General features: G+C 46.6%; 1 protein-coding gene across 11 annotated transcripts in view; it reads left to right on the forward strand.

Annotated features, from left to right (window-relative positions):
* ZBTB40 (zinc finger and BTB domain containing 40) overlaps positions 1–25,124 on the forward strand; it is a 66,449-nt gene extending 41,325 nt beyond the window's left edge. For 2 of the 11 annotated variants that reach the window (XM_038376726.2, XM_038376728.2), the window contains exons 7-19: positions 2,789–2,925; positions 3,403–3,601; positions 5,088–5,221; positions 8,763–8,931; positions 12,719–13,135; positions 13,795–14,001; positions 16,025–16,189; positions 16,816–17,030; positions 17,813–17,975; positions 18,612–18,698; positions 21,867–22,093; positions 22,551–22,677; positions 23,094–23,229. In XM_038376726.2, the coding sequence (XP_038232654.1) occupies positions 2,789–2,925; positions 3,403–3,601; positions 5,088–5,221; positions 8,763–8,931; positions 12,719–13,135; positions 13,795–14,001; positions 16,025–16,189; positions 16,816–17,030; positions 17,813–17,975; positions 18,612–18,698; positions 21,867–22,093; positions 22,551–22,661 (2,231 nt within the window). In that variant the 3' untranslated portion in view covers positions 22,662–22,677; positions 23,094–23,229. Of the gene's footprint in view, positions 1–2,788; positions 2,926–3,402; positions 3,602–5,087; positions 5,222–8,762; positions 8,932–12,718; positions 13,136–13,794; positions 14,002–16,024; positions 16,190–16,815; positions 17,031–17,812; positions 17,976–18,611; positions 18,699–21,866; positions 22,094–22,550; positions 22,678–23,093 lie in introns of all 11 variants that reach the window. The other 9 variants (XM_038376723.2, XM_038376724.2, XM_038376729.2 and 6 more) reach the window with 7 other exon arrangements.
* Positions 25,125–25,519: the final 395 nt, after the last annotated feature.

Raw genomic sequence — 25,519 nt, forward strand, 5'->3', positions numbered from 1 at the left:
GCTGGGCAGTCTCAAAGTCTAATTGCAGCTCGAGACCACAAAAGTATGGATCACCACAGCATTGGGGAGAAAAGAGTGTAACTCCCAAATAACCACTATGAATGCCTTTGTAGTCATTTCTATGAAAGATTTCAGGCTCCAAGGCATTCAATCCCACATAGGAGACTCTGGCAGATGCCTACCTCCGTGTGCCCAGTTGCAGGCCCTATTCTGGCTCCTCTATAACCTCCTGCCGAGGTTCTCTGCACCTTCTCTATTTAGGCACTCCCTGTCCATGGCTGCACAGAGTCACCGCACCTCCTCCTCAGCAATGTTCCCTCTAATTTCTTAGATCCTTGTGCGAAATGAATTTTGTTATGTGCACCAATATGGAGGAGATGTGTGGCGGGGGTGGGGTCAAGGGTTTGGAGTGTGGGAGGGGGCTCAAGGTGCGGCAGAGGGTTGGGGTACAATGGGGTAAGGGAATTTGGGTACAGGAGAGGGCTCAGGGCTAGGGCAGAGGGTTGGGGTATGGGGGGCGAGGGCTGTGGCTGGGGTTGAAGGCTCTGGAGGGGGCAGGGATGAGGAGTTTCGGATGCAGGTTGCAGCAGGGAGAGAGAGGACTTCCCCCAGTCCTCTCTTGCTGCAGCAGCTCCAGGCCGGGGGAGGGGTGCCTCTCCCCGGCCACAGCAGCTCTGTCTTTTGAGCTCTGAGGACCATCCTTCATTTGAGTGGGGTTGGACCTTCTGTCCTATGTGGGCCTAGGTCCTCCCTCCTGGACTTCAAATTGGCCAGCATCTTTCATCAGTGCTGAAGCCACTTAAAAATTAAAAACTAAATTGAAATGCAGCGATATGTAAATGAAAGTTTTAATAGAAAGCAAATTTGTGCTCATAATACCGAGAAATCCCTGTGTGACAAACATTCCAGGCAGACAGTTTGCCTCATCATTTGTTGAGCACCATTGCTTCCCTTGAAACATCAGACTCCGAATGTTGTTAATTATCTAATGGTAATACCCATTCCAGGGAGGAGCATTCCTTCATTACATGAGTTGCATATCCTGGAATTGAAATTGGAATAAATAGAAGCACAATGTTCTTTACCATGGAAATAAAGAGTGAGGGAGAGTCCATTGATACCGCACTGCACTGTGTGTCAAATTGAACAGCTCTGGATTTGGTAGAGTATTAGTGTGATGTGAAATGTACCTTATTTCTATGGACAGAGTTTAAATGACTTGTACTAAGTGTGCATGCATTTTTAGGGCTAGACATGATTACAAGGTTTGGAATCAATTCTAAGAATTAATGTTTGTTTAATGAAATCTTAAACATTAAATATGAGAAAAAAACCTACTAGTTCTTAGCCCAGCTCCCTGCTCAGTGTAGGATTGTTCCTTACAGCTCCAGGATGTTACATTTAAAGCTAGATTGGGCAATGAGGTTTTCACCGCTTCCCTTGGGAGACCAGACCACTGTCTCATTTAATTCACTGGCAGGAAGTTTTTTCTGATGTTCACTCTGAATCTTCCTTTTCTTAATTTCATCCATTAATTCCCATTGACTCCTTTCCCCACCCTAAAGAGTTGTGCTCTCTCTTTACAGTGTGTACATTTCCAGTTCTTTGAGACTCTCTATCTATTCCCTAAAAGCCCAATAGCTCTGTAATTGTAACTCATGCCTTCCTTCAGCATCTGAATCGCATTTGGTGCTCTTTCCTGATTCACTCAAGTTTTCAACTACGTTCTGGTGTTGCTGTGCCTACAATGGAATGTGGTATTCTAGGTTCATCATTTCTCAGGTCTTCAGAAGAGACATTGTTTTTGTTTGTTTCGTTTGTTTGTTTGTTTTGTTTTTTGGCTGCTGTTTTGCAATCCACAATTTGCTTTACTTTCCCCTAAATATTCTCATCAAAGATAACCCCGCCTACCCAGACCCAGATTATCTTGGCCATGTGGTTGTTTGGGAAATGGTGTAGTGTACTTAATACATTACTTGTACACACTGAAGAGTTACTCACAGCTTGTGACTTATAGACCATGGCACCCTCAGTGTAAACTAAAGCATAGGACCAACTAAAAGTCAGCAATGGAACCTTCTAACTACAGGGGAATTGAAAGGAGAAACTGTGAAGGATCATCTCACAATATTGTCTTCATATGCTGGACTATATGGTCTGTTTAAGAAGCTGAGCCTTTGATCTTCTGAACTAGGAGGACTGTGACTGATGCTTTGAATAGACTAGGAATATCTATCTGCAGCCAAGAGACTTGTGTGTATACACACACTGTACAGTTTATAATGTCTCCTTTTATATAGATAAGTTTAGAGCTCAGACAACTGAATGGCTAATAGCATTTGGCTAGACCTCACTAAAGGGCAGGTGAACACTGCAAACTTCTGTTACACAGCTCAGCCAGTGCACCTCATGCCTGCTGCTGTTCATTTCTTCTGATCCCCGAGGCTCTGCCAGTGACACTCCATCCTGACTGGAGTATCTACCCTCTGATATTCATAGCACAGTACTACCAAGACACCTCAGACCTGTCCTGGAACCCCCTGGCCTCCAAGGCTGTTGTGAGGAGAATCTGTGCTTCCTTCAATTTTCAGTTTACAGATCATTAGTGATTATAACTGAAACCTATTTTTTCCTTGCATCCTGTGCTTGGATTTGGACCCAGATCTCCCAAATGAAAGGCTACTGCAGTAACCTAGTGTGCCAGTGTGGTCCCCTGTCTGCTTTATCCCCTTAGCTCTGCGCACAGAAAGGCACAACATATTGAACTGTTGTTTTCATTTGCATTCAGCCAGATGGACCCCAGAGGATTATGGGACCCAATTACTGAAACGATACCAAGAAAACTTTGCAGAGCTCTTCATGGACACACAGATGCTGCTGCGAGGGATCTCAGCTGCACAAAACTTAGCTCCTGGAGAAAGAGAGGTGAGAGGATTGTCTTCGTATTTGACTAGAGTATGGTGTCCTAAACCCTGATTGTATGTGGAAGGCTAAAGAGCACCTGATTATTTCATTCATCATTGCAACATGGTGCAGGTTTTTTTACTGCAGAAGTTGGGTTAATCTCTCGTTAGCTTTCACCAGGTGCAGCATAACACAGCAAAAGTTGGATTCATGGAGCTAAAAGTTGCCAAATAGCAACTACTCGCTCCACAACCAAGGGAATGGCTTCAGTTTCTCTTGGTACTTGCATTGGTGCTCCTGTAAGTACCCAGTCTGGCTGCACATTAGCTGCTGCATGGCGCAAGCATTTTGGTCACGTGACACATGTTCCTGGTATAGGTCTCAGCAGGGCAGTATCAAAATGAGAGTCCAGATCTCCAGCAGGCAGATGGGTAGTTGGCTAGTTTGTGGCAGATGCATAGAAGTTCTTCTTAGTGTCTTGGTGCCTGTTTCTTGAAGGTAATGGAACAGATTGTGAAGAGGGAGACTGACTCGAGTGGTTTCAGCTCACTCGTATCTGCAGCACTGGAAGAACAAACTGTGTCGGTGACTGCCGTTTGGCAGCTGCTCCTGGCAGCGCGAGAGGCAGAGCTTTCTCTGAACCTGCTCATTGAGGAAATCCGGAAGGAACCCGATGCAGAGTTTTTCTTCCAAACAGGTAGTGATGTTGTATTCTGGACAAAGATGTTTTCCTTCTAGATCCTACCAGATCCTCCCTGAGGTGCCTTTCTCATTGTTCCCACCCGATCCTTCTTCCCCTCATCCCCACAGACATAAGAAATGGATTATCTACAGAGCCTCCCTCCCCCAGTCAACAACAAATCCTCACAGATCTCACTCAGTCTACTTTCCTCCTATGCTTTAGAGGTGCTTTCCTCTCAGATCCCACCAGATCTTCTCACTTCCTGCGCTCCCCCCTGCTGCAGATGTAGAGATGTACATCAGCTCTCACCCCAATCCTGTGAAGTGGTGACTAAATGCTTCAGAGCTCAGATAAGCATGTAGAGGTTTGGCTGTGTGTCTGAATCCCTTGAGTCACCCCCCAACTTGGCTGGAAAAATGGTGAAAGCCATCTTTCTTGTATGACTTCCAGCGCACATTCTTTATAGTTGGAGCCGGAAACACCAGAACAACAGCTTTCCATGTGGTGTTATGCATTGCTAGAATTGTGTAGCATATTGTTCATTGAAATGAGAAATAAGGGGGCACAGCAGGATTGGAGAACTGATATTTACTGAACTCTTTCAAACAATGCAGCATTTGTCTCTAGAAATCAAAAAAGCTTTTGAGGCCTGGGGAGGGTGTTTGTCTTTCCCTGACTCAGTTCCCCCTCTCTGGTGTCCTGCCAGGTAACGAAAATGCAAGTTTGTCACCTCCCTGCACCTGGTTAGCACTTTCAGTAAAAAAACTGATTTGAAAGAATTCAAGAGGTACCATCAAACTGAAACCCTATCAGTTTGAAAACATAAGCTAATCGTAGCTCCAAGGCCACAGCTGGTACAAGTCCACTGCCTGACCCTCTACAACTTATTTCTGCCTCGGAGTTTCCCTGCCAACTATAATTACATTTTCCTACTTTAAAATGCTTTTCTTTACCCACTTACTGAATAATAATCTCACACAAACAAGAGTGGCGCTCAGCTGGCTGACTCGCAGTGTTGGGAGAGAGTGAAGCTGACTGTACACAAAGTGCTATTAAATGTACCAAGTAAACACACTGGAAAAACTAGAGAAAATATATTTATCCTCTAATTTGTTCCACTGCAGCAATCTTAGGCACTGCTGGTTACAAAAGCAGGCAGGATGCACTCAAAGAGAAGTGTGATGATTGTTTAAGTTGACAATGTTTCTTTAAAGAAATTCCTTCAAAAGAATCACGAAATCTGTTCTTCTCACCCCACACTCCAAAGTGGACAAGCATTGAACACAGTTACTCCTGCTTTATTTCAAGTTGGATTTATTGTTGAATGGTGTATTCACAGCCATAACTAATGCCACCAAAGTCTGCACCTTAGTCCTTGACCCTCCCCCAGCTCCCAAAGGGAAGCATTCCCACTGAGGGAGGGGCCCCGTCTGAAATGGGGTGAATAGAGATAAGAGCCTGCAGGAACCCCCTCCATTCTTAATATATTCTTTTCCTTCAGTGGCCACCAGTGAAAGTACAGCCATCGAGATAATACTGAGACACAGCAAGCTGATCACGGAGGCCATCAAGCAGAGAGCTGGACTGGAGGGCTTGGCTCCAGGAGAAGTGGGCCTCACAGAGGTGGTGAAAGAGGTACTGATGGGGTGGTAAGGTGGCCCACAGCTATCCTCTGCTTTAATGCAATGTACATTCCATGATATTGACGGCTCCTAGCTTTAAATGTTCCATCCTGATTCAAGTTGAAGCCACTTAGATCAGAGTAGAGCATGGCATACTGGCATCTGTGTTCTCAGAGCTACCCTTCTCTGAGAATGAGGGGTTGACAGACATTTTATGCAAGATATGCATGCAGCTCTGGCTCCTGGAAGTTACCAATAGGCCCTCATTTGAGCAAAATGTAGGTGCCCTGCCATACAGTACCAGCTCATCTCTGCAAAGTGGCATAGATGCCTTAGGGAAAGCACAGCTGTCAACTAGCATGGTGTGGACTGTCCTGTGGGTCAGCAGCCTTCAGACTGCCTGTCAAACACGTGAAGTATTCATAGGGGACATGCTGAGAATGATATAGCTGTTGCTATGATTTGGTGGATTTTAGCTGTCTTGTAATGTTGGCGAGCCCACCTTGGCATTCACCTCTAGGAAAGGGAGACTAGGCCACATCGAGCCTGTAGAACTAAAAGAGGCAAAAGCATCTGCTGGGCTCCTCAGTGGCTGGCTGGCGCTTGAAATTTATTCACAGAGCAGCCTTCACCTGATCAGCTCTGCTCTTGCTAATTGATGTTGCAGCCTCTCTGAGGATTTGGTGTTATTTAGACTGATTATAAATATTTGTTAAAATGGAAAGTTCTCTCAAGCCTTGACCTGATGCAGACTTCCTAGTAACATCCTCAACTCTTCCCATGCTGTTGCTTATCCCATACACAGTTAGTGCTTCTATGGCCAAGAAGAGATACAGTGGGTATAGTACCATGGGATCAGGGTTGAAGGGGAGGGAAACACCCAAAGGCCATCGGAATGATTTGACTTTAATGTCCTATAAATCACAGCACATCAGTGCTATCTCCCAATGAAAGGCTGGAGTTACCAGTTAGCTAACAATGTCATTACCCTCAAGGAAAGTGAGCTATTGGGGATTTAAATGGTCCCCACTTCCTTGGAGCAGCAGGGCTAGTTTGGCTCAGTCCAAAAGCAGCAAACTGAAATTCTATAACCTTTTCTTTCTAAATCCCCAGAAGCCCTTTCAGCTGGTGCAGAGTTATAAACTAAGTAAAACATAATATCTGCCAAAGGAAAGTCAGCAATAGAGGAGGTTTTGGAACAAATAAATAAATTTAACAGTAATAAGTCACCAGGACCAGATGGTATTCACCCAAAAGTTTTGAAGGAACTCAAATATGAAATTGCAAAACTATTAACTGTGGTATGTAATCTATCATTGAAATCAGCCTCTGTTCCAGATGACTGGAGGATAGCTCATCTAACACCTGTTTTTAAAAAAGGCTTCAGGGGCAATCCTGGCAATTACAGGCCAGGGAGCCTGACTTCTGTACCAGACAAATTGATTAAAACGATAGTAAAGAACAGAATTATTGGACGCACAGATGAACACAATATGTGGGAAACGTGGCTTTTGTAAAGGGAAATCATGCTTCACTAAATCTAAATCTATTAGAATTATTTGAGGGAGTCAACAAGCATGTAGATAAGGCTGATACAGTGGATGTAGTGTACTTTGATTTTCAGAAAGCCTTTGATAAGGACCCTTACCAAAGGCTCTTAAGCAAAGTAAGCCGTCCTGGGATAAGAGGGAAGGTTTGGATCAGTAACTGGTTAAAAAATAGGAAGCCAAGAGTAGAAATAAATGGGCAATTTTCACAATGAAGAGAGGTAAATAACAGGGTGCTCCAAGGATCATAGAATATCAGGGTTGGAAGGGACCTCAGGAGGTCATCTAGTCCCACCCCTGCTCAAAGCAGGATCAATCCCCAACTAAATCATCCCAGCCAGGGCTTTTTCAAGCCTGATCTTAAAAACCTCCAAGGAAAGAGATTCCACCACCTTCCTAGGTAACACATTCCAGTGCTTCACCACCCTCCTAGTGAAAAAGTTTTTCCTAATATCCAACCTAAACCTCCCCCACTGCAACTTGAGACCATTACTCCTCGTTCTGTCATCTGCTACCACTGAGAACAGTCTAGATCCATCCTCTTTGGAACCCCCCTTCAGATAGTTGAAAGCAGCTATCAAATCTCCCCTCATTCTTCTCTTCCGCAGACTAAACAATCCCAGTTCCCTCAGCCTCTCCTCATAAGTCATGTGTTCCAGTCCCCTAATCATTTTTGTTGCCCTCTGCTGGACACAGTACTCCAGATGAGGCCTCACCAATGTCGAATAGAGGGAAATGATCACATCTCTGGATCTGCTGGCAATGCCCCTACTTATACATCCCAAAATGCCATTGGCCTTCTTGGCAACAAGGATCTGTACTGACACGTGCTATTCAGCATATTCATAAACGATGCGGAAAAAGGGCTGAACAAAATTTGCAGACAATACTAAGCTACTGAAGATAGTTAAGTCCAAAGCTGACTGCAAAGAGTTACAAAGGAATCTCACTTGACTGGGTGACAAAATGGCAGATGAAATTCAGTGTTGGAAAGTGCAAAGTAATAGGAAAAAAAAAATCCAAACTGTACATACGAAATGATGGGGTCTAACTTAGTTGTTACCACTCAAGAAAGCAATCTTAGAGTCATTGTGGATAGTTCTCTGAAAACATCTGCTCAATATGCAGCGACAGTCAAAAAAGCTAATGCTGTTCGGAACCATTAGGAAAGGAATAGATAATAAGACAGAAAACATCATAATGCCACTGTATAAATTCATGGTACACACGCATCTTGAATATTGTGTGCAATTCTTGTTGTCTCACCTCAAAAAAAGATAAATTATAACTGGAAAAGCAGAGAAGGGCAAAAAAATGATTAGGGGTGTGGAACAGCTTCCATATGAGGAAAGATTAAAAAGGCTGGGGCTGCTCATTTTAGAAAAGAGATGACTAAGAGACGACTAATTATATATTATAATTACTATAAAATCACGAATGGAATGGAGAATGTGTTATTTATTTACCCCTTCACATAACACAACTTAGGGTCACTGAATGAAATTAATAGGCAGCAGGTTTAAAACAAACAAGAGAAGGTACTTCTTCCCACAACTCACTGTCGTGCTGTAGAACTTGTTGCCTGGAGACGTTGTGAAGGCCAAAAGTATAACTGGGTTCAAAAAAGAATTAGAGAAGTTCATGCATGATAGGTCCATTGATGGCTATTAGCCAAGATGGTCAGGGATGCAACCCCATGCTCTGTGCATCCCCAAATTTCCAGTTTCCCGAAGCTGGGACTGGATGACCGGATGGATCACTCAAAATTGGCCTGGTTTGTTCATTCCCTCTGAAGTATCTGGTGCTTGCCGCTGTCAGAAATGAGTTACTAGGCTAGATGGACCATTGGTCTGACCCAGTATGACTGTTCTTATGTTCTGAGTTCTGTGGCGAAAGGCATGTTCTTCTGTTTCTCATACAGGGGTCTAAACCAAGCTAAAGCAAGTACAGGAATGAAAAAAATATAGTCTGCCATGTGACTACTTCTTCTCTCTTGTGTTTCTTTAGCTACTGAGTATTTCTTCTAAGAAGGAGAGTTCAGAGGCCTCCTTGAAAGCAGCTCTGAGCGCAGCACAGGAGAAGTCTGTACCTGCCATCAAGATCTGTCAGCTGTTATGCACTGTTCATGAGTCTTTCCCAGGCCTACAACCAGTGATGCAGGAGCTGGGGCATGTGGGTAAGAAACCTGCTGGTACCACTCCAGTTCGCTTACACCAGTCTCTGGTAATTGGAGCTGTGTGTGGTTTAATGTGGGATCACAGCATGGAATTGCTGCCTGCCCAACCCCTCTATTCTACTATTAGAATGGGGCATTCACTAAAGGCGTGCTTGGGATCCTAATGGATTCATGCATATCCCCTAGTACTAGGAAATGTACTGTAAGGTCATTCCTACATTAGCAGGGACATGAATTGGTTGGCTTAATAGGTGTTGACCATCTCTAACTTCAGTGTTTCACCCACCATCTTTATATGTGATTTCATGGGCTAGGCTTTTGCTCAGGAAACACTCAGGCTGTTTGTTAGCTGCATTGCATATTCACTGATTTACTTTCATGTGGAGCTATCTCAGCCCTGGCTATTCACATGACTCTGGATCCATGTAGGTTTCTGTGTTCATATTGTAAATATATTAGCCATCTCATAGGTTGACCTAAGGTAACAGTATTGTCCAGCACAAGTCTGTAGTGACATGACAACCCTATAGCACAAGGACTGTGCAGTTTAGTGGTTGTTTGAACATTCAGGTTGTTTTTCCCAGTGTATTCTTAATTTGGCCCTATTGTACGTATCCTTACCCTCTAATTCCATTGATCCAAAGTGACCAGGCTGCATACAGCCAGAATGATCATGGTAGTGCCAGCATGGCTGAAGCTGTTCTGATTCTCAGACCCATCCAAACTCCAATACAGATATGATATCTCAAACAGATGGACAGATCCTCCATCCAGATTCACATTCCCTATCTGTCATAGCATGGATACTGGTTGGCATACATCAGTACAGAGAATCTGTTCAACTTGGATACAAAATGTTCTCCTCCACAGTAGAAAGGACTCTGAGACTTAGTCTTCAAAGTGTAAAAGATTCACTATCTCGGCACAACAATGCCAGTTATTGCCATCTCTGCTTCTGATACCAGGCATCCTTCAGTCCTACTGTCATTGATAAGCTCTCTGAGAGTCCACCTAGCAGCCATATCACCTTTCCACCCTACAGTTCAGGGGTATTCCACCTTTTCAGACCCTACCATGACTAGGTGTTCCTAAAAGGCCATATGAGGGTATAGCCTCCAGACAGAAAACTTTCCCCCTGCTAGGGATCTAATTATTATATTGGCAGGGTTATGGGCCCACCTTTTGAGCAACCAGCTATATGTTTCCTGTTTCATCTTTCTACCAGAACAGATGTTCTAGTAGCAATAACCTCAGAAGGTAAGGATGATAAAAGCACTAATGACAGGGTCCCCACATATGTTTTTTAATAATGACAGGGTATCCTCGAGACCTCATCCAAAATTTATATCGAACATAGTTTCTGACTTCCACCTAAACCAGGTTATACATGACCTGTGTTTTCCCCAAAACCAAATTCAAACAAAGGCAAGCCTAAGTGTCACACCCTAGCTGTTCGCAGAGTGCTCCTTTTACACTGATAAAACTAAGGCATTGAGGGTATCCCCCAGGCTGTTCATAGCTTATGCGGATGAAAGGTCAGGCCATTTCAACACAGAGACTTCCTAACTGGATTTCTACTTATTCTTAGCCCACATAGACCCACCAGTGAGAGTGAGAATGCGCTCTGCTAGAGCACATGCAGCTTCTGTTGCTTCTTTGAGCAATGTTCTGATGCTAGAAATATGTCCGGCAGCAACCAGCTTTACTCAATAGTGGAAGCATCAAGATCTGATGCTCATTTTGGTTGGTCTATCCTGTAATCATTATTGAGGTATCTGGGTGTGGAGTTGCTCAGAGCACCTCAGAAAACGGGGCTTTCCTGTTTAGCTTACAGCAATGGTGGCTCTTTGAGATGTGTTGTTCACATCTATTCCAGTATTTGGTGCAATTGATTTCAGCACCTATTGGCCAAAGGTGGCTGTTGGGGGACTAAGTGTCCTGGTGCTCCCAACCAAGGCCATAAAGGGCAGGGTGACCCCACCTGCCCCTCAGTTCCTTCACCAATACAGAGTCCAGGCTTAATCAGACCTCACAGTAGCAGGAAGAAGGGCAGGTTATGGAATATATTTGAACAACCAGTCTTGAGGAACTACAGCTCCTGTAATTTGAGTAACCATTTCTTCTTCATTGAGTGCTTGTCTATATACGTTCCACTGCTGGTGTCTCACAAGTAGTGACCTAGATTACAGGAGGTGGGTGCTAAGAGTCTTCCTTACGCACCTGCCTCATATACACATCCTATGCGTTCTTTGGGTAGTTTAGGTACTATAATAAGTATTGCAGCTCAATGGCAAGTTCAATTCAGGGGGTGAAATCCTGGTCACAATGAAGTCAATGGCAAAACTCCCACTGACTTCAGTAGGGTCTGGATTTTCACCCAGGATGCTGTATCAGTCAGCTAGGGCCTGGGAACATCTTAAGTCCCAAGTTCATTGCTGCTCATATCTTAGAGAATGTTCTCTGTAGCATATCCAAAAGAGTGTGTATTGTCTAATCACAAAAATCTATTTAAGATGATTTAAGGTGCTGAAGGCTACAGGGAGCCTCAATGCTGTGAGTGGGAAAAGCTTCCTGTGCTGGTGTCAGGGGAGTAGATTTGGTCTGTGGGATGGGAGTAGAGTGGAACTTTAGTGGGACTGCAATGGAAGAGGTGAGATATGGATGGTGCTGTCTTGGCAAAGGAGGGTGAACTGGAGCTAGTCTTAGAATTTATTTTACACTCACTACATTTTCAGTATGCCACAGAGTGACATCTTTAGGTTTCAGAGTTAATGGTGCATTAAAATACATGGGTATTTAACATCCCTCAGCTGTTTTTCAGGCTGCCTACAAACTCAGGGTGACAACACTGCATTGGTTACACTCAGTTTACATTTGCAAGGTTCGCTCCATAACCACAAAAGTTAGAAACATTCTTTAAAAAATGCAGCCTTGAGTTCCTGAGAACCGTGCTGTGGCAAGGGGTGAATTCTGCACTAGTTTCCATGGCCACAGATTTGCAGAATTCTACCTATAATGAAGAAGCCAAATAACTGTTTGTATTTGTATTGCCTCCCCCACACTGATTACCACAGGGGGGGTTCCTGTAGGCTGGAGTCTGGTGTACATTTTCCAGTTTGTGCCTTTTGGGATTGTGCTGTTGCTGGGGCTTGAAAAATTGTTAGAATCTCTAGAAAGGGGGCACCAATGAATGATTTTAAATCCAGTAGCGGCCTTCCAGAAGACCATGAAGCACCCCAGAGTGTTAGTGTGTCCTCTTAGAAACAGGCTATGATGGAGAGGGATTCCTGGGACTTACCCTGTTCAATTAAGGAATCTGTATTCACTTCAAATGGAAAATGCAGTGCTGCCTTATCTCTGGTGCCACTAGGGTGCCATCAGAACAAAGGCCTCAAACCTGCAAATCTTTACCCACACAGTAATTTCACTCATGTGAGTAGGAGGCAGTTTCAGAAGTGCTGAGTTCCCTGCAGCTCTGGTTATTCTCATTGGTGCTGAAATGAAAGCTGAGTCCTTTTGAAATTCTGCCCAGGTGCTCTGTCACTTTACCCAACACTCTGTAGATATTGGCATTTTTGACAGAGAAATTCAGGCCTGATGCTCCACTTCCTTGCACCTGATATTGTCATTGCGACCTTCACAAAGTGAATGTGAAGTGCTGCCATTCAGATGTGACAGTGTTCTGCACACATTCAGGCATCCATTCACACCTCTTAGTAGGCATGGGGTGAGGAAGGCCAGAACCTGGAGTTGTCAGTATGCACTGAAATGGGAGTTGTGCACACAGGGCTCCTGACCGAGGGAAGTGGGGAGAAGGCTGGAATCAGGAAATGGAAGGTGAACAGTGAATCCCAGATTGAAGCTATGGACAAGGAGGAGGAGAAGGCTGGGAGTGCAAGCGCCAAGGAGCAGAAGGAACCCCAAGAGAAAGCTCCCTCCAAGAAGAACTTTGTCTGCAAGGCCTGTGATAAGAGCTTCCATTTCTACTGCCGTCTGAAGGTGCACGTAAAGCGGTGTCGCGTGGCCAAGGGGAAGCAAGTGCTGTGTAAAGAGTGCAGTGAGATCAAGACCTCCAAGAAGGAGCTGGAAAAGCATCAGCTGGAGGCCCACGGAGGGCCTGGAGCTGCAGGGACAGCCAAAAAGAAGAAGAAGCGGCTCCCAGTGACATGTGACATCTGTGGAAGAGAATTTGCTCATGCCTCAGGTAGGGTTAGACCTGGGAGAGATTCCACAAGCAGCAGGGGAAGAGGTGCTTAGATACCAGGGTAATGGCCATGTTGACAACACATTAGATAGCTTGAAATCAGAACCCCTTTCTCTATTATGCACTGGGGACTCTAGGGGAGATGGAGAAGCCCTGAACTGCATTGTGGAGAGGGGAATGCAGTTCAATTCATTTCACCTGCCCTGCTGATTGCCCCAGCTTCTTGCGTGATTGTTTTTTCCACCATTGCATGAAGCTTATGTCGGAAAAGTGGGGCTGCTGGCAATTTAAAAGGCCTCCAGAAATAATTGCACTGCAAGATGGCCTACTCATTTCTTCAGGTGGTGGTAAGAAAAGGGCCAAAGCTTCTCAGTGCTCTGGGTTCTTTTTCCCCTTACCCCAAGCCTCCCTGCTCTCAGCATGGTGGATGGGGTAACACTGCTCTATGGGCAGAAGGAGTTCACTGCCATGTCATTCTTTCCTCTATCAGCAAGTGGCAGCTAGGGAAGCAGTCTGGGACTGCTGGCTGCTAAGAAAATCAGCTCCTTGGATGTGAAGTTAGGCAGTCACCTGGTGTCAGGGCTGGGATGGGGTATTGCTTTTGTACAAAATACCTTTGTGCCGGGCATTAACTGCTGCCCTTGGTCTCCTACCCCCAGGAATGCAGTACCATAAGCTGACGGAACACTTTGACGAGAAGCCCTTCTCCTGTGAAGAGTGTGGTGCCAAGTTCGCAGCCAACTCTACCCTGAAGAACCATCTGCGGCTGCACACCGGAGACCGCCCCTTCATGTGCAAGCACTGCCTCATGACCTTCACACAGGCGTCCGCCCTAGCCTATCACACGAAGAAGAAGCACTCTGAGGGTAAGCCTCCTGGAGCCCTCTGCGTCCCTGTTGTGCCCCAGGGCCTGTGTGCCTTTGTGTATGCTTAGAGGAGGAGCACGGCCTGGCAGTTAAAGCACAGGGCTGCACTACAGGTGCCCTGGCTGCAGAATGGAATATTAGTATTTACATATGTGAGGGGTCATGGCTTCATCCATCCACGCCTGGCTACCTCTACTGCTCCTGCCTTGCTGGTGGGTTGTTCCCTCAGCCTCCCTTGTAATGGCTCCTCTGCTTTTGTCCTTGGCTGGTGCCTGTCTCCCTGACTGCCTGCCTTTCTCTAACCTTATCTGCTGACAGTGGTTTCAGCTACTCACACTAGCAGTTGATGCAGATCATTCCGCAGCTCCAGCTGCCTCTGGCATCACCCTGTCACTGCCCAGCTGCCATCTCACTCTGTCTCTCAAACAGACCTTCCTGTGTTCCCTCTCTCTCCCTTTGTTCTCTGTGTCCACTGTCCTTCCTGTCTTCTGGGCCCACAACTCCAGTGTCAGTTGACTCCTCCCCTCAGCCCTACATTGAGTCCTTCGCTGAGTTGATGCTTCTCCCTGTCTGGTAAACCTGCCCTTTCCTCTCCATCCCCACTGCTGAAACCCCAATCCCCACCTGGGTCATATCTTGCCTTGATTATTGCTGGCTTTCCTGCTTCTCTAGTCTGTCCCAACCACAGCTGTGAAACTCCTCTGACCTCAGTACCCACTCCTGGAATCCCTGGGTTGGCATTCTGACTTCTACAGTCTCCCATACAAGCTCCAAGACCTTGCCTGGAAGGCAGCACATACTGTTGCCCCCACCTAGTCCCCATCTCTTTTTCCTCCCCCACTCCCCCCCCATTCTCGTCCCAGGCCTCTGCCCCACTCTTCCCCCTTTGTCTCTTCCTCCTGTTCTGAGTTTTATACCTTCTAAGCACTGCCCTCTCTGCCTGGAACAGCCCTGCTGTCCTTGCCTGCCTGATGCCCTCTCTGCCTCCAGTCTCACTGTTTCAAACAGGATTGAATTCATGGAAGTTCTTTGCAGGAGGTCAGACTAGTACAGTTGTCTCTTCTGGCCTCATCTATGAAAGCAACCTGCCTTCCCCTGTTCTCTGCAATAGATTTTCCCATGATACATTTTGATAACAAATTCAAAACACAACACATTTCCATTTTGGTTTTCAAAAACTGAAAGTTCCTGCTTTTTTTTTTTTTTTCCCCTTCTGGAAAAAAGTACAAAAAATAGGAAATAGGGAGAAGGTGAGGGGAACCCCCAAAATCAAACCCCATTTTTTGGAAAGTTTTGAAAAATTAAATTAAATGAAAAAATGTTGCTTCATTTTAATTTTTGTCACTGAAAAATATAAAAATCAAACTGTTTTTTTTTCCAAAACATTTAAATTTCAATGAAATTGCACGTTAAACTGGAAAATGTTTCAGTAGAAATATTCCACCTCGCTCTATTCATCAATGCTTCCTACATCCTCCCTCACAGAATCATAGGACTGGAAGGGACCTCGAGCAGTCATCTAATCCAGTCCCCTGCATTCATGACAGGACTAAGTATTTTCTAGACCATCCCTGACAGACTGCTGCCTTGGGTGTGTTTCCTTGTCTTGTGGAAGCTTGTAGCTCCTCTAAGCAGAGAATGTGTTGCTATGTTTGTAAAGCACATTGCAAACTTGTGGCACAGCATAGATGTTTTACAATAATAAATCTGTGTCTATAGAACAGCTAGTAGTTAAATGGTCTGCATTGTAGCTGCACGTATGGTATTATCTGTGTTTATAGTCAGAAAGAGCTCACCTTTTGCACACAAGGTTTTGTGGTTCTGATGCCAGCGTCTTTGGGAAGGACTGCTTTTGTCTGGAAGTTTGTGTTGGAACTGGCACCTTGCTCACATGAGAGCTTTTGTGTTCCATAACCTCCGGCCTCCTTTCCTGAGAAGTGAGCTTACATTGTCCAGAAATCCTGTCCCCCTTGTCGGGGACAGCTGGAGAAGTTCCAGCCTCTGAACTTGGCTCTCACTGCAGGGAAAATGTATGCCTGCCAGTACTGTGATGCGGTATTCGCCCAGTCCATTGAGCTGTCTCGTCATGTGAGGACTCACACCGGAGATAAGCCATATGTCTGCAGGGAGTGTGGGAAAGGATTCAGGCAGGCTAATGGGCTCTCCATCCATCTGCGCACCTTCCACAGTGAGTATCTGAGCCCTACCATGCCTCAAATAGAGTCCTTCCCATAAGGCGGAACAGAGCCGTTGGAGCTCCTTAAACAAATGGCCATCAGAATGTGACTGAGAGGTAGAGATGAAGGGGCAATGCCATGTTCAAGTGCTTGATGTTCCAGACCACAGCAGTCCTTGCTCTGCCAGGGGATGCAAGGGGCAGTCCTGGTGTCCTGGAGCTTCATGGGCACTATAAAGGACTGCAGTCTGGCCTTTTACTGGTGCTTCCATGGTGGGACTTTCCCTCCTGGAAAGGAAAAGGCTGTTGTTAAGCTTTACATGCTGGAGGTTGGGATGGGATCTTCTCAAGGAAACAACAGCACCATCTAACAACACAGGCCAAGGGAAAGTGGGGCTCCAAAGAACCAACTGGGAATCTTCATCAGTGTAAGTGACAGGGGAAGAAAGAGGGGAATAGTACTTACCTGCAAAGATCCTAAAACTCAAATGTTTACTGTTGCCTGGAAATAACTAGCATTTCTTTTCCTCTTTTGCTCCCCTCTTTCTTCTGCCTCTTCTCATTTCTTTTCTTCTTGATCTGTCTGTCTTCCTCTCTCCTCCCCACCCCTGCTTTTCACCGCCTCTTTATGGGAGCAGATATTGAGGATCCGTATGATTGCAAGAAATGTCGGATGAGCTTCCCCACCCTGCAGGAGCATCGCAAGCACATTCACGAGGTCCACTCCAGGGAGTACCATCCCTGCACTACCTGTGGGAAAGTCTTCAGTGCTCCATCCCTTCTGGAGCGCCACATGGTGACTCATGTTGGAGGGAAGCCATTCAGCTGTGAGATTTGTGACAAAGCCTATCAGGTGGGCTGGGCTCAGTGCACATGTTACCCCAACATCCCAAGTACCCTAATGCACATGTTATCCCACCCCTCCAGCATACCCCATTGCATGTTGCTTTTCAGAGAAACCACTCACGGACAGTGTGCAATTAGACACTCACACAGGGCATTGCCTCCATTGCAAAAGGAACAAGACTCCTTGTTGTTCAGAGCAGGGGTAGTCTTGTGACCAGTAGAAAGAAGGGAGGCGTACAAACAAGGACAATAGAAATCTGTAGGCTCTGAAAATGTGCCAGTTGCAAAGATTTAGATAAATTCCTGCCCTGGACTCCCCAGAATCTGAGCTTTGGCTTCAATATAAAGTTTCTAGCCTTCTTGGCTGCTAAGAGCCATTAGAATAGAATTCCCCATTTTGCAAATAGCTCCCTAGTGAAGCAGCAGGTATGAAAATTTAGCGCCAAATGGGCCCATAGTAAGGAAGATGGGAGAGAACGAATAGTGCTGGGTTTTTCAGAGGCTGTGGGATGAATTTTGTTAGTAGAGCTCACATGGTCTCTAAGCCCCACTCAGGATGCTATACTGCTGTTGTAAATGAGTTACAGTAATACAAGCAAAGTATCAACTGTGCTGAGTGGCACAGGGTGGGTTGGGATCAGATTAGATGAGCAGTACAGTTTGCTGTGTCTCTTCCCACGGAGCACAGCTGCTGTATCCATTTGGCCTTATGACCACAGCCTGTTGCTGTCACATTACCTTGTGGAACAGCTTTGCCATTGTAACATGGTTTGCTTTATATCTTTACAGCAATTGTCAGGGTTATGGTATCACAACCGGACCCATCACCCTGATGTCTTTGCAGCTCAGAATCACCGCTCTTCCAAGTTCTCCTCACTGCAGTGCAGCTCCTGTGACAAAACCTTCTCCAGCACTACTGCTCACAAGAAGCACGTCAAGGCAGAACATGCAGGTAACCATCCAGCACTGTGTGCTCTGGGGAGCCAGTGCTGTGGAGTTCGAAGTGAGTTGCATGAATAGCCCTAACCTGGCAGGATTGTGCACCGCAATCTCCTGAGACAGTACTAAAATTCACTGTATCCCATCAAACCAGTCTCTTCCAGTGAGTCCCCTCTCTAGGTATGTCTACACTATAATTAAACACCCACAGCTGGCCCGTGTTAGCTAATTCAGGCTTGCAGGGCTCGGGTTATGGGACTGTTTAATTGCAGTGTAGACATTCGGGCTTGGGCTGGAGCTAGGGCTCTAGGACCTCATGAGCCGGGAGGGTCCCAGAGCCTGGGCTCCAGATCAGGTTTGGACATCTACACCACAGTTAAACAGCTCCACAGCCCGAGCCCAAGTCAGCTGACACAGGCAAGCCATGGGTGTTTAATTGCAGTGTAGACATTAACTAGTTCTGTAACAACTTCCCTTTGCTAAGTCATCTCTCCCAAGATGCTTCTTGTTACTGTAGTGAGATGGGCTCTTGCTGCTATGGCCCCTTGAGAAATGGCATGTGTCTAGGTCGGGAGCCCTGGTCCAGAGTGACTGTCTGATCTGGAAGGAACTTTGAGCCCACACCTCTCCCCATGCTCTTTTTTTTCAGATGTGAAGTTCCATGAGTGTGAGAAGTGTAATGAGCTCTTCCCCACACTGGCTCTGCTGCAGGTCCATGTCAAGTGCAGGCACTCAGGTCTTTTTTATTGTTATTTGTATTCCCATAGCACCTAGGGAACCTGTGTCATGGACCAGGCCCCCATTGTGCTAGGTACTGTACAAACCCAGAACAAATAGCCCTTGCCCCAGAGCACTTGCAATCTAAATATAAGACAACAGACAACTGATGGCTACTGAACAGAAGGGGGAGTACAAGGAAACAGTCAGACACTATTGGTCAGCACCAGCGGACTCAGCTCACCAGCAGCCTAACTGTGGTCAAGTGTTTTGTAGGCATCATGGCAAAGGAGAGTTTGAAGGAGGGATGTGAAGAAGGCTAATGAAGTGGCTTTGCTGGTGTTTATGGGGAGCGCCTCCCAGACATGCGGGGCAGTGTAATAGAAAACACAAAGGTTCTTGTTTGGAAAATTTAACAAGTGGGTGATGGAGGCTGGCATCACGAGCCAATCAGAGGTGTAAGTCAACATCTCAATAGTAAATGAGAGATGATGGGTAGAGTGGGATAGGCTGTGATGGGTCTCGAAAGTGAATACAAATAGCTTGTGTTTGGTACGGTAGAGAAGAGGGAGCCCGTGGAGGGACGCAAAAGGCAGGGGGGATGTCATGGTCAGTGCAACGAGCTAAGAGAATGATCCTTGCAGCAGCATTCTGAATGGATATGAGTGAGGCAAGGTTGCCTTTGTGAAGGCCCAGGAGAGAAGAATGTTGCAGTAATCAAGACATGAGATGAGAGCCTGGAGGAGAGATGTAGCTGTGTGGATGGATAAGGAGGGCCGTATCTTAGGGGTGTGATGGAAGAAGAATCTGCAAGATTTAGACATAGCTTGGATGTGAGGCCCTAGAGAGCATTCCAAGTCACAGATGACGCCCAGTTATGGGCCTGTGTGACAAGCTTGGTTGGTTTGTTGTCCACAGTGATCAAGAAAAGAGGTAGGGGAAAGGATTGGAGGGCTGGGGAGATTAAGAGCTCTGTTTTTGCCATGTTGAGCCTCAGTTAATGGCTAGACATCCATAAGGAGATGTAAGAGAGGCAGGCTGAGATTTTAGTTAAGACAGAAGGAGACAGGTCTGGAGTAGTGAAGTAGATCTGTGATCCCTCAGCACAGAGATGGTAGTTGAATATGTGTTTGCAGATGAGATTATCCACAGATGAGGGGTAAAGGGAGAGGAGAAGGGGATAAAGACAGAGCCTTGTGATAGCACCACAGACAGCTGGGGTGGGGTATGAGGAGGATCCTCCTAGGATATGCTGAAGGAGCAATTAGAGAAGTACGAGGAGAACCAGGAGAGGACAGTCAGGGAAGCCAAGGGAGAACATGATTTCAAGAAGAGTAGCATGGTCAGTGGTGTCAAAGGTGACTGGCAGGTCAGGGAGGATGAGGATAGAGGACTGGTTCTGAGATTTAGCTAAAAGGGGGACACTGGAGACTTTGAGAGCAGTTTCAGTAGAGCTGAAGGGGAGGAAGCTACTGTGGAGAGGTTCAGTGATCGTAGAGAGCAAGGAAGGAGATAGGGCACTAGTTTGTGAGGTAGGTGGGATCAAGGGTGTGTTTTTAAGATGGGAGAAACTAAAGCATGTTTGTCTTATGCGGAGAACGAGAGAGGAGAGTGAGAGTATAAGGAGAAGAATAAGGGAGGGGTTGAGGGAGATCAGGAAATGGGATGGAGTCACTGGGGCAAGTGGAGGGGTTGGAGAAGGAGAGCAGATGAGAAACTTCTGTGTCTGTGAGCAGAGGAGGAGAATGTTGTAGGTGGGGAGGCAAGAAGGGAAGGCAAGCTGAGGGGAGGGGGAAGGTCACTGTCATATTTTGTCAATTTTCTCATGGAAGAAATCAGCAAGTTCCCATATAGAAAGAGAAGTGGAGGCAGGACGAGAACGGAGGAATGAGTCAAAGGTGGCAAAAAAGGCGGCTGGGATAGAGGAGATGGTGTTCAGTTAGGTTGAAGAAGGAATGTGTTTAGCTAGGAAGATGGCAGAACTGACGGAGGAGAGAACAAATATGTAGTGGAGGAAGTCACCTTGGTTGCAGGAATTTGGCCCAAGACACACTGAAGCAGGAGTGGAGGAAGCGGATGTTGGGGGTGAGCTGGAGCTGAGCGTTGGGAAGGCGGATCTTGCAATGGTCTTTTTAAATCAAAATTGGAAGTTTTTTCTAAGTGATCTGCTGTAGTTCAAACAGGAATTAATTCAGGGCAGTCCTATGGCCCGTGTTGTGCAGGAGGTCAGACTACTTGATCACAATGGTCCCTTCTGGCCCTATGGTCTATGAATGTATGAGTTGAGATTGGAGAGGAAGGCTGGTGGATCGTAGATGACAGCAGCATGGCAGGGGAGAGGAGAGAAGGGTCAGATGCAGGACTGCTCAAATGAGGAGAAGGAGTGAGGAGAGAGAGGCTGGCAGCAGTAGTAATGGGAGAAGAGAAGTCCAACAGCCCCACCACAATCTGATACAGGGTAAGGAGTATGAGAGAAAGAGGGCAGCTGTAGAGGCAGTATCAGGTGAAGGGATCCAGGTCTGTGTGAGAGCCAGGAGCTGGAGAGAGCGAGGTAAGAAGAGGTTGTGGATGGCTGAGATCTTGGTGGAGATGGAGTGGGTGTTCCAGAGACAGCAAGAGAAAGGGGAAAGAGAAAGATGGGTATGAGGGGTGGAGGTGGTGGCAGGGATGGGGTTGGCAGGTAGAGAGGTTGGGAGATGGAGGGAGGGCCAAGTTTGGGGCAAATATCTCCCGAGGTGAGAAGGAGTGTGGATATGGGATCTGGATTTGAACTGGTGGAAGGAGATGGGAAGAGAAGCAGGCGGGAGCTGGTAAGAACTGTAGAGGGGTGAGGGTAACAGGAAGAGGCAATTGAATCAATGTAGGGAAGAGGAGGATGGAGGCTGTGATGCAGAAGGGGGGTGGAGAGAGCTATGGGTGAGAGGCAGATGGGCAAGATAAAACCAAATCCCCACAACAGTCCACACCATAGTGCATCACAGAGTGCAGGCAGGATCCCTCACCATCACATTCGGTGTCCCACCCCTGCACACACCCCACTGTGCGGCTCATTGCAGAGCCTCTCACACACTGCTCCCCATTGTCTCCAGCATCGCACTTCTTCCTCCCATGCCTGCCCCAGCCCTGGCTCTCTGCTCCTCCAGTATGTTCCACTCAGCGTGATGCTTTCTCCATGTCTCTTACACAGGGACCCAGCCATTTCGCTGCTTGTACTGCGTGGCCTCCTTCCGCTTCCCAGGGGCCCTGCAGCACCATGTCACCACAGAGCACTTTAAGCAGATAGAGAGCACCTTCACCTGTGGGCTGTGTGGGGAGCTTTTCACTACTCGGGAGCAGCTGCAGAGTCATTACAGCGCTGAGCACCCAAAGGTGACATTCACGGAATGCCAGGCCACCACTGCCCAACTTGTGCAGGTAACTGATTCCTCCAGTCGCTGGCAGTCACCATGAGTGCCAGGCAAACCTCATGTAGGGGAGGCTGGAATAAGCTCCAAAAGTTGAAATGCCTCTGTTGAGGGGTCCATCCCTCTCCTTCCTCCCCTGCCTCCTCCCAGCCCCATTATTCTCTGCATTGGTGGGCATCCCCAGCTCCCTTACTTCCACTCCTGCTCCACAGCTCCCCCACAAAAAAGCCTGACTCCAGTGAGCCCCATGTCTGATAGGTCCTTAGGCTGCTTGGAGCTCCCTGGGCTCTGGTATGCAAAGCACAGGGGTGTGACTGGTTTGGTGGGTAGGAAGGAAGGAACCCTGTCAGTATGTTACTTTATCATCAGTCAGGGTTTGGGTAAGCAGGAAGTGCTGAGGCTTTGTTCAAACTGAATTGGTTCCCCATCACGAACAGCCCTTTACCTCCACGCTTTCCATTCCACAGACCCGGACTCCCGTTCTCACCCATACTCTCGGGGAACTCAGGCGGAGGTGTTGGCGGGATGTGCGGAGCAGACTGATTACTCAAAGGAAGAGTCTATTGGAATCCAGATGACATTCCCCATTAGATTGTAACTATTTTGTAGAAGACCAAATTTTAGGCCTGGAACCCCATACTGTCCCTTTTAATATTGAAGCTATCAGTAGAGAATAACTCTTTGGATGTGGGAGCCCGGTGTGTGAGATTCCCTGGGATTGTGTTCCACTCGTGTGTTATCATAGAATCTTTATGATCCAAGACTGCATATGGTGCTAAATTATAGCAGTTTTGTGAAGAGAAATATTTAAATTGCTTGCCTGACTTCTCCTTTGCATCAGAGGTGCGTGCGGCTTGGAGTTTCCCATTAGGCTCGTGCCTATTGTAATTGCGGTCCTCTGGCGTGACAGTAAATATTATCATTAGAGCTTGGGCCGAGAATGAATGATGCAGACGTTGGAGTAATTTAGAGGAAAGCTTGCTCTAAGTGTCTCCTTGACTCTCATTCAGGTGATTCAGACATCGGAGCAAGGAGAAGCAGCTGAGCAGATGATCACCTTGGACGAAGCCCAGCTTGCTGACTCCCAACTCTTTGTGACATTGCCAGATCCCCAAACTAACCAAGCTGGCTCGGAGCTGGTGGCAGTGACTATGGAGGACTTGTTTGATGACAAAGTAACTCTGATTTGTGAAGAGGCTAAGTAAGCCATGACCAAGAGCACTTGGAAGGGAAGCCACCAAGCTGGCTTATCGGCTGTACGTACCGAGGTGTCCTGCTCTGGCAGTGAAATTCTGTTTTGTTTTGGGGGTTTTTTTCAGCAAAAAACTGGGATATGTGAGACTGGCAAAAGAAGTGACAAACACTGCAGGCCCAGCACGTGTGAGAATGTGAGAGATTGGCAGTACTCACCCTGCTTGGAAGTCATGGATCCAGGATGGCGTCCTTCCCTAGCGGGGCGGTGGGCAGCAGTTTTTGGTTCTGAGGGAGCGGGCCATATGTGCCTTCCAGCGCAGGTTTGAGTAATAGGAAAAGAGAGAGATGGAGCACAGCTAAGCAAAGGCTCTGCACAAGCATGTGTGGGGAGCAGAAGAGGGAGATGGAGGGAATTTCAGTCAGTTATAGAAAGAGTTAGGGGCTGCCCGTTCAATAATCAAGAACCAGACTAAGCGCTGCTCTCAGCTTTGTTGGGGTGCTGGTGACAGATGCTTATGGAAAAATCGGAGTGTATAGGCTGTACACGGACACACACGATATTTGCAAGAGCATAGATCTGTGTGGATAAGGCAGCTTCTGGTACACTGCTTCATTTCTTCTCTTGCCCCCGCTCACATGCTACACTGCTCTTGAGCCCCTCTGATGTGTCTACACTGCATTTTAAACCCCTGACAGCAAGTCTTAGAGCCTGGGTCTACAGACTCAAGGTCACAGGGTTCACTCTACAGCACTAAGAACAGCCATGTACATGACTGGGCTTGAGCTCTGACATCCAGACAGACCCATAGAAAATTTGGCTGCAGCTGGGCCATCCCTTTGGATCTCTGCTCAAGCTGAAGTTTCAGAGGCATTGCCCTAAGTGTCGTCTTAACCTGACAAAGGGAAATCCAAAGCTTAGTCATGGGAATGAAAATAAAATGTCTGGGGCTGGCAGCTGTAGGGTCACAGGATCAAGCATGTGGGACAAACCATTGTGCACAGCTGCAGGATGTTGGGTCATCTCTCTCAGCAGATGTAACATATCTAATTAGCTGTCTGTTATTCAGAAAGTGGCTGCTATGCAGGTGGGAATGGCCCAGCCTCATTCTCTCCTTTAGTCAGGACAGTTAAGCACCAATCTTGCTAATTTGGGGACTACTTGGAGCCTTATAGGATTTCAGCAAGTGATCCTTGCCTTTCTCATGCAGAATCCTCCTGGGAAAGCTGGCTGTCCATCCATCCCACATCTTTCATCCCTCTCAGCACTGCGAAACTTTTAAAATGATATACAGGAAGCTCTAACCCAAAGTAAAAAAACACTAGCCTCCGATAGCCCCTAATAGCTGCAGCTGGCTCCGTTAACCTGCCTCCAGCAAGGTTTAGCAATGCCTTGTGTAGGCAGAGCCTAATCCTGGCCAAATCTTTGCCAAGGCTATCAGAACAGTTCATGCCCTACCCTAAGTAGTAGGGTCAACCCACAGCTGGACAGCTACAACTTGTAGCCTCTTTGTAAGATGACAAAAGCCACAAGATCTCCCTGCCTCCTCTAGTTCAGCTGAAGCTGCAGTGTTTGAAGAGAGAAGAAGCTAATCTGAGTGCTGTGGCCCATCATTTCTCAGGTGTTTAATACCATTACCGATGAATTGGCGCTAATGCAAATATTTCTCTTTAAGCACATAATGGTTGTCAGAATTGCACACAGCCATTCCCCTGCGGCACACAATACATGGCTTTATAAAATGCTTTCAGATACCTTGCATAAAGCTCGCTGTCTGTGCCAGCACAATGCAAAACCTTCATTGCTGTGTAATGGCCCCTTTAAGAATAAATTTCACAAAGCTTTCTTATCTGCAGTTTCCTAAAATATAATCTGATAATTAATGGTTTGCTGAATCCATTATGAAGTGCAATTAGATGGATGTAGGGTTCCTGCAGCTCAGAGGGAACTAGTAGCATTTATCTTCCTTTCCCTCATGCCAAAAGGTTGAACTCTGCCACTGCACTATTTACATACTGAACAATGATCCTCACTGTGCCTCATTGACTGAGCCCCCACGGTGAGCTATACCCATTTAATCATACTGCCCAGAGCTACACAAAAGCAGAAGATGAACAGATCCTGACTTTCCAACAGCATCCTGTGCTGGTTCCTTGCAACCACTAGCCTGAGACTGTTGTTAAATAGTCCACACTTTTCTTGCCAGTCACCTTGCTTGATGCCCCTATTACAACGTGAAGGATG

Source organism: Dermochelys coriacea, chromosome 18 (assembly GCF_009764565.3).
Source record: "Dermochelys coriacea isolate rDerCor1 chromosome 18, rDerCor1.pri.v4, whole genome shotgun sequence".
Taxonomy (NCBI): domain Eukaryota; kingdom Metazoa; phylum Chordata; order Testudines; family Dermochelyidae; genus Dermochelys; species Dermochelys coriacea.